This window comes from Cydia strobilella, chromosome 11 (genome assembly GCF_947568885.1).
Source record: "Cydia strobilella chromosome 11, ilCydStro3.1, whole genome shotgun sequence".
Lineage (NCBI taxonomy): Eukaryota > Metazoa > Arthropoda > Insecta > Lepidoptera > Tortricidae > Cydia > Cydia strobilella.
The window spans coordinates 13635506-13651332 of NC_086051.1; the positions used below are offsets into that span (position 1 = coordinate 13635506).

The following is a 15827-nucleotide window of genomic DNA, read 5'->3' on the forward strand; positions in this document are numbered from 1 at the left end:
GCCTGGTGAGAGACGGACAGACGGACGGACAGCGGAGTCTTAGTAATAGGGTCCCGTTTTTACCCTTTGGGTACGGAACCCTAAAAATACAACCATATTTTATTTTAGATAAGACGTGCACATTGGCACAGGGTATAGGTGTCCACAAATAGTGGGGATCCGTTTAAGGGCATTTTATCGCCTGTCACGTTCTAACAAGTATGTAAGTGCGAAAGTGACAGGCATAGTGACAGGTGATAAATATGCAACCATGCTGACACCGCTCATTAGGAAAAACCAGAAGTTTTTCACGCGAAAAAAATTTGCCCCACGGACGACCTGTCCCATAGAAAACAAAATGTATTTCGCGTCAAATAAACTTTCTTCAATTTTTTCCCGATCAGAACACGATACCGAATATACCGGATCCCCACTATTTTTGTTACACCTTGTATGTGAGTTTTGTATCGATTACCAGTATTGCTACACGCACACTAAAACTAGTTTTGGGGCGTTTTCAAAAATAATAAACATGATTGATACTTCACTTTTTATTGTTACCAGCCGAGCAACAGTATAAAATTAACTAGGTTTATCACATTTGCTCCTTGAATTATTTTAAATCTTATGACTACAAATAAAATTTCGAAATAATTTGGTTAATAAATTTAAACTAAACAAGCATGTTAGGTGCTTTTACTCGAGCTTGTTTACATTTCATCCATAAATTACCAACAGTCGCCATCAGATATATCAGAGCGGCCAAGGTGCTGACAAATATCCGAACACGCCTCTTATTATCAAGGCGCTAGAATACGTGTTCATACTTTTTTGAGCACCTGGGGCCCGTTTATCAAAAGCTTGTAGCTTGTAATACAAGTGGAAGTCCCTTTCTATCAAAAGCTGTCAAAATGGGACTTCCATTTGTATTACAAGCTACAAGCTTTTGATAAACAGGCCCCTGGGCCTTATTTATTACAACGGAGTAGTGTCAACATATTGTATTCACACACCATTCCGCTAACTCGTTTAATCTCCGCTGGATTCTCGCCGTTAAAATAATAATAAATAGGTTCCAAGGCGTAACGCTCGATAGAAAGAAATATAAATTTTTCGAATCAAAAGTCACTTGTTTTGTTAAATGTTATTGATTAATAGTTACTAACTTAGTAGGTCATGGATAACATATCAAGAGACATAACATAAGTCATGATAATTTCACTAAATGTATTATTAAATTAACAAAATTCGCATCTAGGAAAACGTACGAATGTAAAATATTTCAACGACTTATATATTTTGATATACTTGCAATGAAATATTGTACGATATTGATATTACACATATTCACCAAACGTATATGTGTATATCTGCAAGGTACACTTAATAACAATCGCGGTACATTTGTGCCATAAATTTACACATGCAGTGCCAGTGACCCGATAGTCGGGTCTCTATTCGTAGTCGCTGTTTTTTATATACGAGAATTTGCATGTTATCGGCTACGCTCGTAGCGCGTAGCACGCGCTGGCACTAAATGTGTTAAGTACATGTATAGCCGGTCAAACAACTTTGTCAGTTGAAAACGGCGCGAAATTCAAATTTTCTATGGGACGATAACCCTTCGCGCCTACATTTTTTAAATTCCCTATTTTCTACTGACGAAAATGGCTTGACAGACTATAGGTATTGTATTGCATTGTAGCACGGGCAGGTTTCATCACGACCTATATAGCGGTTAAACACAATAGTGATTTGCTAACAAAGTAGTTATTGATCTATAAGTACTTTTTATTAAATGTTCACATATATTTCTAAATTCATCGTTATTAATTTAATACAATAAAGCTGTTTACACAGAATTCACATAGACAAATGATATTTGCAATATAACACTTTAAACTCCCTCGTTTTGTACACATAATTAATGTTACTAACGGGTCTAAGGCCAGGATTACAATTGTAAGTTTTACTTACGTAAGTAGGGACACAGCTATACTACAGAATGAGATATGAATATGGTTATCTCATTCTAGCAAATAGCTTTGTCCCTACTTACGTAAGTAAAACTTACAAGTGTAATCCTGGCCTTACGCGATAAAATTTCAATATTTTACCTTTTTCGCGACGTTTCAGCCAGGTTGCACCAGCTGTGGTTACGGAAGACTGACGTTCCAGCAAAATGTCAATGGAGATATTGGTAAACAACACTAAACTACCCGACATTAGTTTATATTAATGTTCGGGGTAGAGAAGTGCAACCTAGCAGAAACGTCGGAAAAAAGTAAAAATAATGAAATTTTATCACCCATTACTAACAACAATAATTAAATGATATTTGTGCTGGCGATGCGTACAAACTAAGTATACAAGAGCTACAATCGAATACAATTGAATTGAAGCCTTATAATTATATATATAAAGATGAATATCATTAGTGATTACATTGTGTCAAGTAAATGAATCATATTTCATAAGATCGTTATAACCTCCTTCATCTTCGATATTTAATATATTGTATTCGAATATAAATTCGTAATATTGTTATAATTTAGAATAAGAGTGTAAGAAATGTGTCATATAATTTCATTGGTCAGTAAGAAGGGAGAATATAGTTACTTTATACGGTATATACATATTATTCTGCTATAATTCGTGAAAAATGCTAGTTATTCCTATGCCTACTAGTTTAATAATCACCCGTTTAATGTATATAAAATTAAATCACAACTGTGTATTATCTATTAGACAACAAATAATAAAATAATAAATTAAACTAACAGATTTGTACATTTACGTAGGTACGATCTATGCTATGAAACTAAAACGAAAATGTACGGAGGGCATAGAGTTGAATAAAGAAAGCTAATACAAAGGATTTCAACTTTCTGTATTTATTCAATATTTACGCAGTTCATTTCATATACCTACAAATATTGCAAATCAAAAGTTTTAATTTTAACACAACACAAACAGAACAGACATTAGCGGCAGCACGGTCGCATTTTCTGTCACGTTCTAACAAGTATGTAAGTGCGAAAATGACGGGCATAGCGACAGGCGATAAAAATGGAACCATGCTGCGCCCGCTGCTACTATTAAATACCCGAACGAATACACTAAACGAAATGTTATGCGAAAGCTACTTATAACGTGTGTAGCGAGTTGAGACTATAAACATACAACATAGCTAAAATATGTATCATAATTATATCATTGATATAGCAACAATAGTAGTTTCACAAGGGGGTAAAGTTGTTGTTTAACCTCTCGTGCTAAAATGGATACCCGAGCAAGCGAAAGATTCCAAAATTAAAACGTGAAATCTTGAGCGTTGCGAGGGTTTTAAGGGGTTTTAACCCTCGTGGGGTTAAACACCGTTTTGCCCCCGAGTGAAACACAACATTTTTCACCACACCAGCGCAAGGAAAATACTAACTTTGAAATATCAAACAAAATCAAACCAAATCAATACAAAATTATTGTTATTAAATATTTATCAATCAATGTCATCATTTAAAAGTCAATTCTACCAGCCAAAGAAAACAACTCAAAATTTTCATTTCATTACTTTGCCGTATATCTGGATAAAATGCAACTTTGTAACCAGTTTTTGAACAATCAAGAGAGCCTTTACTAGCTGGTGTGGTGAAATAGTACATTACGATACAAGTACGAAAAGTAGGAAATTCGCAGCGAGTGGCGATAAATTGAAACACAACCGAAGGGAGTGTTTTACATCGACACGAGTTGCGAATAACCTTTTCGCGCGTGTATTGTATAACGTTTTACAGTAAATATGACCCTTTAAATTTTCGACAGGCGCGTATTGTGCTAATCTCTTCGTTCGTGTTTAAATTTATCGCTACTTGTTGCGAATTTCCTACTTTTCCCACATGTATCGTAATGTACTATTCACTGTATGTATAACTTTTTTATATACACAATTAATCTATAATATTTAAGTTAGTCTAATTCCGCCAGTTGGTTAAATCCACCTGTTAAGTAATTATTGTACTTACGGACTAACAATTTTTTTCCCCTTTTGACTCTGAAACAAAAAAATACGAATGTAAAAATCAACTCTTATTTGAAATAATTGAATATGCGCACTAGCTACTTAGTATGGTATTATATACGGGGCCATGGAGACGCTCAGATAAGGGTGTTATTTTCCACCTGTCCAATATCTTTGTCCAATGTGTATTCTGTCTCACATTTTGCTTAATGTGAGAGTGAGACGCAATGACATTGGACAAAGATGTTGCACAGGTGGAAAATACCACCCTTATCTGAGCGGCTCAATGCTCCGGCCACGTCATGGGTGGGAAGAAGCGGTAGTAACGTAATTCATATTGATAGTGTCTAATCTCCATATAGTATCCCTCGTTATTCTTGTCTGCATAATTTTCATTGGTAATGTCGTCGTCATTAAAATTGTCGACATTGTCATTATCACTGTCATCATCGTATTTTTTTTTAATGACGACGACTTTTAATTTTAATGACAATTTTTTTTATTGTGTTGTAATTATTTTTGCTGACATTGTTTATTTCTTTTTATTTTCTATTTTTTTCTATTTTGTGTTTCTCAATATATTAATTTATTTATTTATTTCGGACATATATATAGAAACGCAAAATACGACTTGTTAAAACTAATAATTGAAGGGAAGATTAAAGGGAAACGAGGACGTGGCAGAAGGAGAATATCATGGACAAGGAACATAAGAGACTGGTTAGACGTGGACAGTACAGAAAAACTAATTCGCATGACTACGGATAGAACGGCATATAGGCATAAGGTCGCCAACCTCTGGGACGGAGAAGGCACTTGAAGAAGAAGAATATATTAATGTCTTAGATATAAATAGGTAACATGTATGTAATAGATGTCGACGTTGTTATTGTCATTGTCAATGTCATTATCATTATGAATCATTCACAGTGAATGTCGTCATTATTTTCTTCAAAAAGCTAATATTTGTGGCTATCAATTGTGCAGTTACTTTGTTAGACAGTTTAACGGCACCATCAAGCTATAACCCTTTACTCGCCGCACCAATCTACGTTTTTTTTTCAAAAAAATGAGCTTTGATGATTAATTTGAATACCAATCACTGAAATCAGTTGAAATTCTATTGGCGCGTATGTGGTCGATAAATCGTACACGTTTTTTTAGCATTAGAAAAAAGGTATTGACGTAACTTTTCATTGAAATATATTATAAAACGCTTTAAAAAAAATAGTTTATATTACTTCTGAAAGCAAAATAATGTAAAAGATCGTACATGATTTAAAATTGTAACATATTTGCTGTGATTTATTTTTCAAAAGTAATTTTTAATAAAAAGACGTCAAGATCGCTTACCTTTTTTTCAAAAAAAAAAAACGAACTATATGCCTGGAAAAGGGGATAGGTCAAAGAGTAGTATTGGATAGGTAACCAATGTTCCTACCTTGACAGGCGGGCTCGGCGAGCAGCGCGGCGAGCTCGGCGACGCGGTCGCGGTGCTCGCGCATGTACGCGTGCGTCTCCCACAACATGCGCACCAGCAGCTCGCCCGACCGCTCGTCCATGGCCACGTCCTTCGACAAGGGCGGGGAGAAACGGTAGTAGGGGGCGCCGAGTGTTGAACACCAGGCGCGGGCGCGTTCCACTACGCGACCGTCGGATTGTGTTGCCTGAAAACGTTACTTTACATTATTCCTCATGCTCTGAAAGAGGGTCATTGTTGTTCTAAAAAGTGTGCAGAAAATGATACGTTTCTGTACTAGAGCATTTTACTTTCCAAGTAACTCCCCATTCCATAAATAACGATACTTTTTACCTAAATGGTTAATTGAAAATACCTTCAAGAAATGCTATAAAAAAATTATTTAGACATGTTTTTAAAAGTCACATCTATTTTACTTTCCTCATATTCGAAATGAAAAGTATAGTGTTTAACTCGGGTGAATGGCATCATTACAGCCTCGGACTATTAGCGCTCGCACTGCGTTCGAGCACCAAACTACCTCGACGGAAATGAGTGCCTTTCATTCCTAGGTTAACAATCTACTATTTTGAACCAGGAATAACTGAAACCCTTTCGTCGGACGGCTTTCGTAAGCACTGCGTTAGGCAAAGCCCCTTCAAAAACTGATGGTACACCGAAATTACCGGACCTTTCCCTGTTTTTAACACAAACATTTTTGAGTATGCGACTGTGCGTGGAATAAAGAAGTAGGATAGTTCTAAAATTATGAAAACGCATCGCGCATATTGAATTTATAATACATCCCGACGTTTACGATTCAATATACGCGATATAATCCGTTTTCATAGTTTTATTTCATGACTAACTATCGCGGTAACCGAAGGCAATATTAGGATTGCTATCTTCAGTAGTTGTGTTAGTCAGAGCCGTTATTCCGCTATATTTTTTTAAATGATATAAAAGGCAAACGAGCAGACGAATCGCCCGATGGTAAGCGATTACCGCCGCCCATGGACAATTGAACACCTGTAACACCAGCGATATCTGCGAGAATGGAAAATATAGGGAGAAGAAGTGGAGTTTTTACACTTTTTACCTGATCAACCAGGAGATTGCCAAGGGCGGAGAGTCCCCAGGCCAGCTTGGCCACGCCCCACACGCTCTCGGGCTTGAACACGTCGAAGTCTTTGATCTTACACAACGGGTTTCTACCTGCACAAGATTTAGCATAGATAAGTTAAATATAAGCATCACTACATAGTATCAAAGAGGATATAATATTATAGAGCGGTACTGTCATAGCAAAATTTTGTAACCACAGTAAATTCACTGCCATCTATCGACACACTTTAAAACTAAAAATGAAGATTTATAAAAATACGATAAAATGTATTTAAATTGGATAAATGTTTTTTTTTATTTTCATTAATTATTTTTATTATTTTGAACCATGCTCTCACTGATATACGCTAAAATTGTTAAATAACAAACGAAACCGTCAACGCCCTCTATACGAGAGTAGGCCAAATGTAGTAGCGACATCTGATCGAGAATCAAATTTTCGTGATTTTCCTTAGACTGTATCCATATATTACGGAGTTATATCTATCTTTGATAGTATAAAACAAAGTCGCTTTCCGCTCTTTGTCTGTCCCTATATACTCGTATGCTTACATCTACGCTTACGCATCGTATTTATGCTTAAAACTACGCAACGGATTTTGATGCGGTTTTCACCTATCAATAGAGTAATTCTTGAGGAAGGTGTTAGTGTATAATTTGTAAAGGTTTTGTGTAACCCGTGCGAAGCCGTGGCGGGTCGCTAGTTAATTTATAAGAGTTAGTATTACAATTAATTAGACAAAACACACAATTGGACAAAACAAACAGAACAAAATATTACATAACATTACACATATATCCTTTTTGGATATTAAAGAGTTGGTCTTTTATTAGTTCATAAACTGACCTGTTCCACACGAAACCACAACCTTCAAGTCAGTTTTGCGTGCTTCCTCGATTTGTCCAGTGGCTCTTAGCGCTAGTCGCATTTCTGCAAGTTCTGACAATGCGTCTAGCGTAGGATTGTTCCCCATCAAGCCGCCGTCGAGATATCTGTGAACGAGAAAGTTAAATGGCGTTATTCAAAAACGCGTTACTGACCTGAATTAGCTATGAATCGTTTGCCTTTATCTGTAATTTTGACTTATGTATCTGGAATAGGGGGGAAGTAGATGACATGTTCAGAAAGAACTGAGCTCATGTGTAATTTAACCGACAGAGCGAGACACGTTACGAGGCGGTGAAGTATGAGGGTGCAGCGCCGGTGGCGCGGGCCGCCTGCCACACCAGCTGCTCGCCGGCCGGCGGCGGCGGCGCCAGGCCTATCGCGTCACTTGTCGCGTTCCCTCCCCTATCGACAGAGCGAGACACATTACCTGCCCGAGGCGGTGAAGTATGAGGGCGCAGCGCCGGTGGCGCGGGCCGCCTGCCACACCAGCTGCTCGCCGGCCGGCGGCGGCGGCGCCAGGCCTATCGCGTCACTTGTCGCGTTCCCTCCCCTATCGACAGAGCGAGACACATTACCTGCCCGAGGCGGTGAAGTATGAGGGCGCAGCGCCGGTGGCGCGGGCCGCCTGCCACACCAGCTGCTCGCCGGCCGGCGGCGGCGGCGCCAGGCCTATCGCGTCACTTGTCGCGTTCCCTCCCCTATCGACAGAGCGAGACACATTACCTGCCCGAGGCGGTGAAGTATGAGGGCGCAGCGCCGGTGGCGCGGGCCGCCTGCCACACCAGCTGCTCGCCGGCCGGCGGCGGCGGCGCCAGGCCTATCGCGTCACTTGTCGCGTTCCCTCCCCTATCGACAGAGCGAGACACATTACCTGCCCGAGGCGGTGAAGTATGAGGGCGCAGCGCCGGTGGCGCGGGCCGCCTGCCACACCAGCTGCTCGCCGGCCGGCGGCGGCGGCGCCAGGCCTATCGCGTCACTTGTCGCGTTCCCTCCCCTATCGACAGAGCGAGACACATTACCTGCCCGAGGCGGTGAAGTATGAGGGCGCAGCGCCGGTGGCGCGGGCCGCCTGCCACACCAGCTGCTCGCCGGCCGGCGGCGGCGGCGCCAGGCCTATCGCGTCACTTGTCGCGTTCCCTCCCCTATCGACAGAGCGAGACACATTACCTGCCCGAGGCGGTGAAGTATGAGGGCGCAGCGCCGGTGGCGCGGGCCGCCTGCCACACCAGCTGCTCGCCGGCCGGCGGCGGCGGCGCCAGGCCTATCGCGTCACTTGTCGCGTTCCCTCCCCTATCGACAGAGCGAGACACATTACCTGCCCGAGGCGGTGAAGTATGAGGGCGCAGCGCCGGTGGCGCGGGCCGCCTGCCACACCAGCTGCTCGCCGGCCGGCGGCGGCGGCGCCAGGCCTATCGCGTCACTTGTCGCGTTCCCTCCCCTATCGACAGAGCGAGACACATTACCTGCCCGAGGCGGTGAAGTATGAGGGCGCAGCGCCGGTGGCGCGGGCCGCCTGCCACACCAGCTGCTCGCCGGCCGGCGGCGGCGGCGCCAGGCCTATCGCGTCACTTGTCGCGTTCCCTCCCCTATCGACAGAGCGAGACACATTACCTGCCCGAGGCGGTGAAGTATGAGGGCGCAGCGCCGGTGGCGCGGGCCGCCTGCCACACCAGCTGCTCGCCGGCCGGCGGCGGCGGCGCCAGGCCTATCGCGTCACTTGTCGCGTTCCCTCCCCTATCGACAGAGCGAGACACATTACCTGCCCGAGGCGGTGAAGTATGAGGGCGCAGCGCCGGTGGCGCGGGCCGCCTGCCACACCAGCTGCTCGCCGGCCGGCGGCGGCGGCGCCAGGCCTATCGCGTCACTTGTCGCGTTCCCTCCCCTATCGACAGAGCGAGACACATTACCTGCCCGAGGCGGTGAAGTATGAGGGCGCAGCGCCGGTGGCGCGGGCCGCCTGCCACACCAGCTGCTCGCCGGCCGGCGGCGGCGGCGCCAGGCCTATCGCGTCACTTGTCGCGTTCCCTCCCCTATCGACAGAGCGAGACACATTACCTGCCCGAGGCGGTGAAGTATGAGGGCGCAGCGCCGGTGGCGCGGGCCGCCTGCCACACCAGCTGCTCGCCGGCCGGCGGCGGCGGCGCCAGGCCTATCGCGTCACTTGTCGCGTTCCCTCCCCTATCGACAGAGCGAGACACATTACCTGCCCGAGGCGGTGAAGTATGAGGGCGCAGCGCCGGTGGCGCGGGCCGCCTGCCACACCAGCTGCTCGCCGGCCGGCGGCGGCGGCGCCAGGCCTATCGCGTCACTTGTCGCGTTCCCTCCCCTATCGACAGAGCGAGACACATTACCTGCCCGAGGCGGTGAAGTATGAGGGCGCAGCGCCGGTGGCGCGGGCCGCCTGCCACACCAGCTGCTCGCCGGCCGGCGGCGGCGGCGCCAGGCCTATCGCGTCACTTGTCGCGTTCCCTCCCCTATCGACAGAGCGAGACACATTACCTGCCCGAGGCGGTGAAGTATGAGGGCGCAGCGCCGGTGGCGCGGGCCGCCTGCCACACCAGCTGCTCGCCGGCCGGCGGCGGCGGCGCCAGGCCTATCGCGTCACTTGTCGCGTTCCCTCCCCTATCGACAGAGCGAGACACATTACCTGCCCGAGGCGGTGAAGTATGAGGGCGCAGCGCCGGTGGCGCGGGCCGCCTGCCACACCAGCTGCTCGCCGGCCGGCGGCGGCGGCGCCAGGCCTATCGCGTCACTTGTCGCGTTCCCTCCCCTATCGACAGAGCGAGACACATTACCTGCCCGAGGCGGTGAAGTATGAGGGCGCAGCGCCGGTGGCGCGGGCCGCCTGCCACACCAGCTGCTCGCCGGCCGGCGGCGGCGGCGCCAGGCCTATCGCGTCACTTGTCGCGTTCCCTCCCCTATCGACAGAGCGAGACACATTACCTGCCCGAGGCGGTGAAGTATGAGGGCGCAGCGCCGGTGGCGCGGGCCGCCTGCCACACCAGCTGCTGACTGGGCGGCGGCGGCGGCGCCAGCCCTATTGCGTCGCCCGCCTCGTTTACAAGCGCTGAAAATACGAAGATTGTTTAGACTTGATAACCAACTGGTTCGCAATGGGGTAGACATGTGCGCCATCTTCTCTCACTCTCACTGAGCGTAAGCGAGATGGATGTGCGTACTCGGAACCGCAAATATCATGTTTTTGAATTTTAATTTGTTATAAGTTTAAAAAAAGATAATAGTAATCGCTGAGTCCCTTCAAAAATAAAATTGCACATTTTTAGAAGCAATTATAATATTTTTAGCTTTTGTGTGTATAATGTAACCATTTTTTAAAGTACGGTTTAGACCTATATTCGTGTTTTTTTCTATCGAGCGAAACTCAAAAAAATAAGGATTCGAATCGCTAAAGTTCCTTGAGAAAATCCTCAAGATTTCCAATTATTTTTTTGGCAACCGTATTGTTATCTAAAAAGGAGGTACGATTTTTCAAAATCTCCGCTCTCAGAACCTATGGCACCTTAAGAAGCCTTAAGGCGCAGCCACGCCGGCACCTCAGTTGGGCGCGCCGCGGCGTGACCTTGGCAGTGCTCGATAATGTTTTAGGGAGTTTGCTTGCAACAAGGGCCTGACACTCTTTGATAGAGAAAGATAGTCTTATTGCGATTCCTATAATGGGAAAGAGAAAATAGTGCCATGCTTTGTCCTTATCACCGACCGGGTGGCATCATAGGTAGGAGGCGATGGCGAAATACCGAAATTTGTAAGAGTGAAAGAGAAAAAATCCTATGCTGCCCAAATTGTATATGAATATTCTTTCTCTTACCCCCGGTCGCTCGTCTATCGCAACTTGTATATACTATGTCTATAGCTTGCAACCAAACTATACTGCGCCCTGACCGAGGCCAGCCTCACCTTGCACCGCACCGCACCGCACCTTGCACCTTGGACCGTTGCAAGCTCGGTTGCCAGCCATTAAAAAAAGGTCACATCAGTATTTTAACTCAAAAATTGCCCGACGTCTTTCGCTCCATAACGAGGAGCTTTAACGCGAGCCATTTTTCCTTGTCGAAAATTTCGCAATACCAATAACTTAGTAAATTACGGCCCAAAGAATCTGGAATTTTCTGGACTTCAACGGGCATTAGTAATGTACTTTAAAGGGCCGTCACAATAGATCACCGCTTGGTCGACGTGACAATATAAGGCCCACAACACCCCAATAATAAATAATAAAAATAAAACCTAGTAAAAGTATAAAATAAATGAACTTACGGCTAATCTTATTATGCGCGTCCAAGATTTCCTGCGCTGACTGGTAGTTCCTGAATATATGCAGATCCACTGGCTTCCTATCTGCCAGCAGCGCGAGGATCATCAGCTTCGGATGAGTGAGGTCCGACATCACGGTTTCCGTACCTACAAAATAATATAATAATAATACGAAAGTGAGTTCATTTAACGCTACTTTTTTTATACCACGTCGGTGGCAAACAAGCAGACGGCTCGCCTGACGGTAAGCGGTTACCATAGCCTATGGACTCCAGCAACTCCAACTCACATGCACGTTGCGGACCCTTTAAAAACACCTGGCCATTGCTTTTGTGAAGAACCCATTGTATTCCGTCGAGAATACCTCGAATAGGGTTGTTGACACATGTTGACTAAATCTTGTTAAATAGATAGAAAATGAGCTATTTATTTAAAAAAAAAAACAATCGGAATAATCAAAAAATACAAGACCTCAGTTTCAATTTTGTTTTAACTTCCAAAGAGGAAAAAAATAATGGTACCTACCAATCAATTGCTTACATTTTATATTTAAAAAAAAATGTGTAGCAACAATATACACAAACTTAATATTTCACCGACAAAATCACAATTTTCTTGTTTTCCATACATCGAAACGCTTCTAAGCAATAGCGACGTTACATGGTGACGTCGCTATTGCTTAGAAGCGACTTATTGACTCACGATGTATTGCCATTTTGTTAGAAGCCTTTCGTCAGTAGAGTGACTTGATCCTCAATACAAACCTGATCGACTGATACCATTCATAAAAATTTGTCAAATACCCTGTAAGAATGTCAATTGGTCTCATGGCCAGCATATTCTTTCATAGGAAAATCCAGCCTTTGACAAGTCTCTCAGCGTCATTCCACTGGCGAGGGCTAAAGCTAAGATCCCTCCAGTGCTAGTACCGACCACCCTGTCGAAACAGTGGATATATATGTAAAATTCTCACCTAAATTATCCTTCAATATGGTCTCCAAACCCTCTGAAGGGTATGGCCGCATACCAACGAAAGCATATTCCTTCATACGGAAGTAAAGCCTTTGACAGTCTCTCAGCGTCTTCCCACTGGCGAGGGCTAAAGCTAGGATCCCTCCAGTGCTGGTGCCAGCTACCCAGTCGAAACAGTGGATGATAGGGCGGCCAATGGCGGCTTCTAGGTTGATTAGGACTTGGACTAGGACTAGACCGCGGATACCGCCGCCGTCGAGGCAGAGGAGTCTGAAATGAAAATAATATTTTACTAAATAAGAACTGACTTCAGTGACTTCGGGGGCGTTAAAATAATATTACGTAACGTAATTTTCGAAGATTTTTGACCCCCCTCCCCCCGTGTAACGCGCCTTTCGTAATTAATGCATGCATTACGAAAGTATTAAATTATACGTGAAACTGTTGGTAAAATTACGGTCACGACATTAATTTCCCGCTACTAATTTCGTAATGTACGCTGTACGCTTAATGTTTTCATTCCATGGCCGGGGCCGCAGCCGGCCACATCCACTAAGCATCTGAGCGCTCGGCACTACTGTACCTGTCTCACTCTAACTATATGCGCTCGCGTACTGACCGTCCCTGCTTGCCGCTAGTAGGTAAACTAGCTGCGCTGCGATGACGTCACGGGAGGCGGGCCGCGGCACACTGGGCGAGGACAAGCCGTTGTAGTCCCCGCGGACGGCGCAGCCGGCCACTTCCGCTGAACATCTGAGCGTTAGGCACTACTATATCTGTCTCACTCTAACTATATATCTCTCACTCTAACTGACCGTCCCTGCTTGCCGCTAGTAGGTAAGTTGGCGGCGCGCTCCATGGCCGCGACGCTGAGCATGTGGCTGATGACGTCACGGGAAGCTGGCCGGGGTACACTGGGCGGGGGGACGCCGTTATAGTCCCCGCGGGTTGCGCATCCGGGCCCGCAGCCGGCCACTTCCGCTGAACATCTGGGGGCAAAGAAGGATTTGTTTTTATGGACTGCCATACTAATCATAACCTAACCTAACCTAACTAAAGACGATCACTAATACTGTATTGTTACAAAATAGGTAATTAATGTGTGAACACAAAAATAAATAGGCGGCGTTATGTAGATCTGTCAAAATATACACGATTCCTTTTTTAACGACATATTCAAGAAGAAAATTTAACTAATCAAAACATCAAACAGGTCACCCCATTCATTCAGATTCGCAGGGTTGTTGTCTGTTTTTGAATATTTTTATCATACTTGCACGGACAAAATGACTAGGCAGTTCACAGGGCACCATATTTCGGACGGTGTAGCAAGAATTATTGCATTTATACCGTTATTTATTTAAATCGACTCACCTCTGAGCTCCTACGGCGTGTAGAACATACAATATCTTGTCGTAGTTACTACTAGACATCTCACAGGGCACCATATGTCTGGCGGTGTAGCCGGAATTGTTGAGCGCTTCTAAATCAGCGCCGAACACTATCAGTGCTTCGACCAAAGATATGTTCGTCTGTTTCACGGCTAAGTGTAGGGGGGTGTTTCCTTCGTTATCTGTTATGGAGTGTTCCGCACCTGAAACAAATTAGATAAATCAAAATCGGACTAAAAACGATCGGAACTAACTACGTCTTTCGTCACCTGTCTAACGTTTGTGCAATAATAATAGTTTATGTGACTGCTACATAATGAAAGACATTAAAATAAGAGTGTGGGCAGGCCTATGAAACTCTCCGCGCGAGCTCGGATTTAGTAGTAGTAGTAGTAGTAAACTCTTTATTGTACAAAAATACATATTAAAAATTACATGGTAGGTACAAATAATAAGATGTACAAATGCGAACTTATCCCTTTGAGGGATCTCTTCCAGTTAACCTTTGAGTAGATGAAAGGAGAAAGTGAAAAGATTTATACCTACGAATCGCGTCCCCTTCACGGTACCAAACCAAGCCAGTTGGTTGCCACACGCGCTAACGCACGCACGTCATCGCGCGCTCGAATACGCCAGAGATCATACGAAAGAAATGTCTTCGCAACGAAAAAATAGGTCAGCTTGTAGTGTGAGTGGATGCAGGAATACCAAAACAAATAATAAATTATCGTTTTTTACTCTTCCGACAAATGAGGAAAAGTAAGTAGACAATACTTAATACTTATACCTACTGTTATTATTTTTACAATAGTTACAAGCTACGTAGGTACTATTAAATTGTTTTAAAGATGTATGTAATGTTTTTTAGGACACATTTATAGTTAGATATCTACCTAAGATACCTAAGTATTTGAAAGAAGCGTCGGCAACCCTAGCGTTGTGCCGGTGCGCGCGGTGCGGGGAGCGGCGCGTTGAAGGTCACTCCATTGTATTTTTGTGTAGGTATCAAAACGGTAGGTATTTGCGTTTTCTTTGAGAGATAAGTATCTGTTCGTAAGAATACAAACCTCTAGACAACAGCGCAATAGCACACTCCAATCTTCCCCTTAAAACCATGATATGCAACGCGGTGCGACCGTCAAAGTTCAACGCGTTGATGTCACACTTTTTGTCCACCAAGGCTTCGATGACTTCGCGAGACACGGACCAGTGGAGAGGCGTGCCGCCGTACTTCATGTCTTGCTGGTATAGTTTGGGTAGGTTGTCTTGGAGTACGTCGCCGACGATACCTGAAATCGCCAGGATATTGTTATAATTATTTCTATAACTGCAGCTATTGTAGAGGCCAAACGAACGTTCCGATGGTATATTAAACTAGACTTGTGTAGTACATGTACTAAAATCAAAAAGACACGATTCCCTCCACTGTACTAGACCGAACTATTCCCTAATGATTCTGCTCTTAGTACCTTTTAGTTCACTACGCGCGAACGATACAGAATGGGAGCGAGGACCGAGGAGTGACAATGACAGCAAAGCGATCCGAGTGATTCGACCCGACTAAACTAAAACTTAACGTCGACTCTCTCAGTGTACTACTGTACTAAAAGACCGAACTAGTACAGTTGTGAGATTGTACTAGTTGGGAGCGATCTTTTCAGTGAACGAGCATGCACAACTCTATATTAAACCGAGCTGTCAACAAGGATGCGGCTAAAGTCG

General features: G+C 44.6%; 1 protein-coding gene and 1 long non-coding RNA gene across 2 annotated transcripts in view; one reads left to right on the forward strand and one right to left on the reverse strand.

Moving 5' to 3' along the window:
• LOC134745668 (uncharacterized) overlaps nucleotides 1-15827 on the forward strand; it is a 447357-nt gene that overhangs the window by 209734 nt on the left and 221796 nt on the right. The window lies entirely within an intron of this gene.
• LOC134745656 (85/88 kDa calcium-independent phospholipase A2-like) overlaps nucleotides 516-15827 on the reverse strand; it is a 30236-nt gene continuing 14924 nt past the window's right edge. Inside the window, exons 7-16 of the mRNA XM_063679779.1 lie at nucleotides 15173-15394; nucleotides 14089-14308; nucleotides 13530-13703; nucleotides 12716-12984; nucleotides 11746-11889; nucleotides 10414-10537; nucleotides 7429-7574; nucleotides 6556-6671; nucleotides 5439-5664; nucleotides 516-4030 (exon numbers count right to left, since the gene is read on the reverse strand). Coding sequence (XP_063535849.1) covers nucleotides 4005-4030; nucleotides 5439-5664; nucleotides 6556-6671; nucleotides 7429-7574; nucleotides 10414-10537; nucleotides 11746-11889; nucleotides 12716-12984; nucleotides 13530-13703; nucleotides 14089-14308; nucleotides 15173-15394 — 1667 coding nt within the window. The 3' untranslated portion in view covers nucleotides 516-4004. The remainder of the gene's footprint in view (nucleotides 4031-5438; nucleotides 5665-6555; nucleotides 6672-7428; nucleotides 7575-10413; nucleotides 10538-11745; nucleotides 11890-12715; nucleotides 12985-13529; nucleotides 13704-14088; nucleotides 14309-15172; nucleotides 15395-15827) is intronic.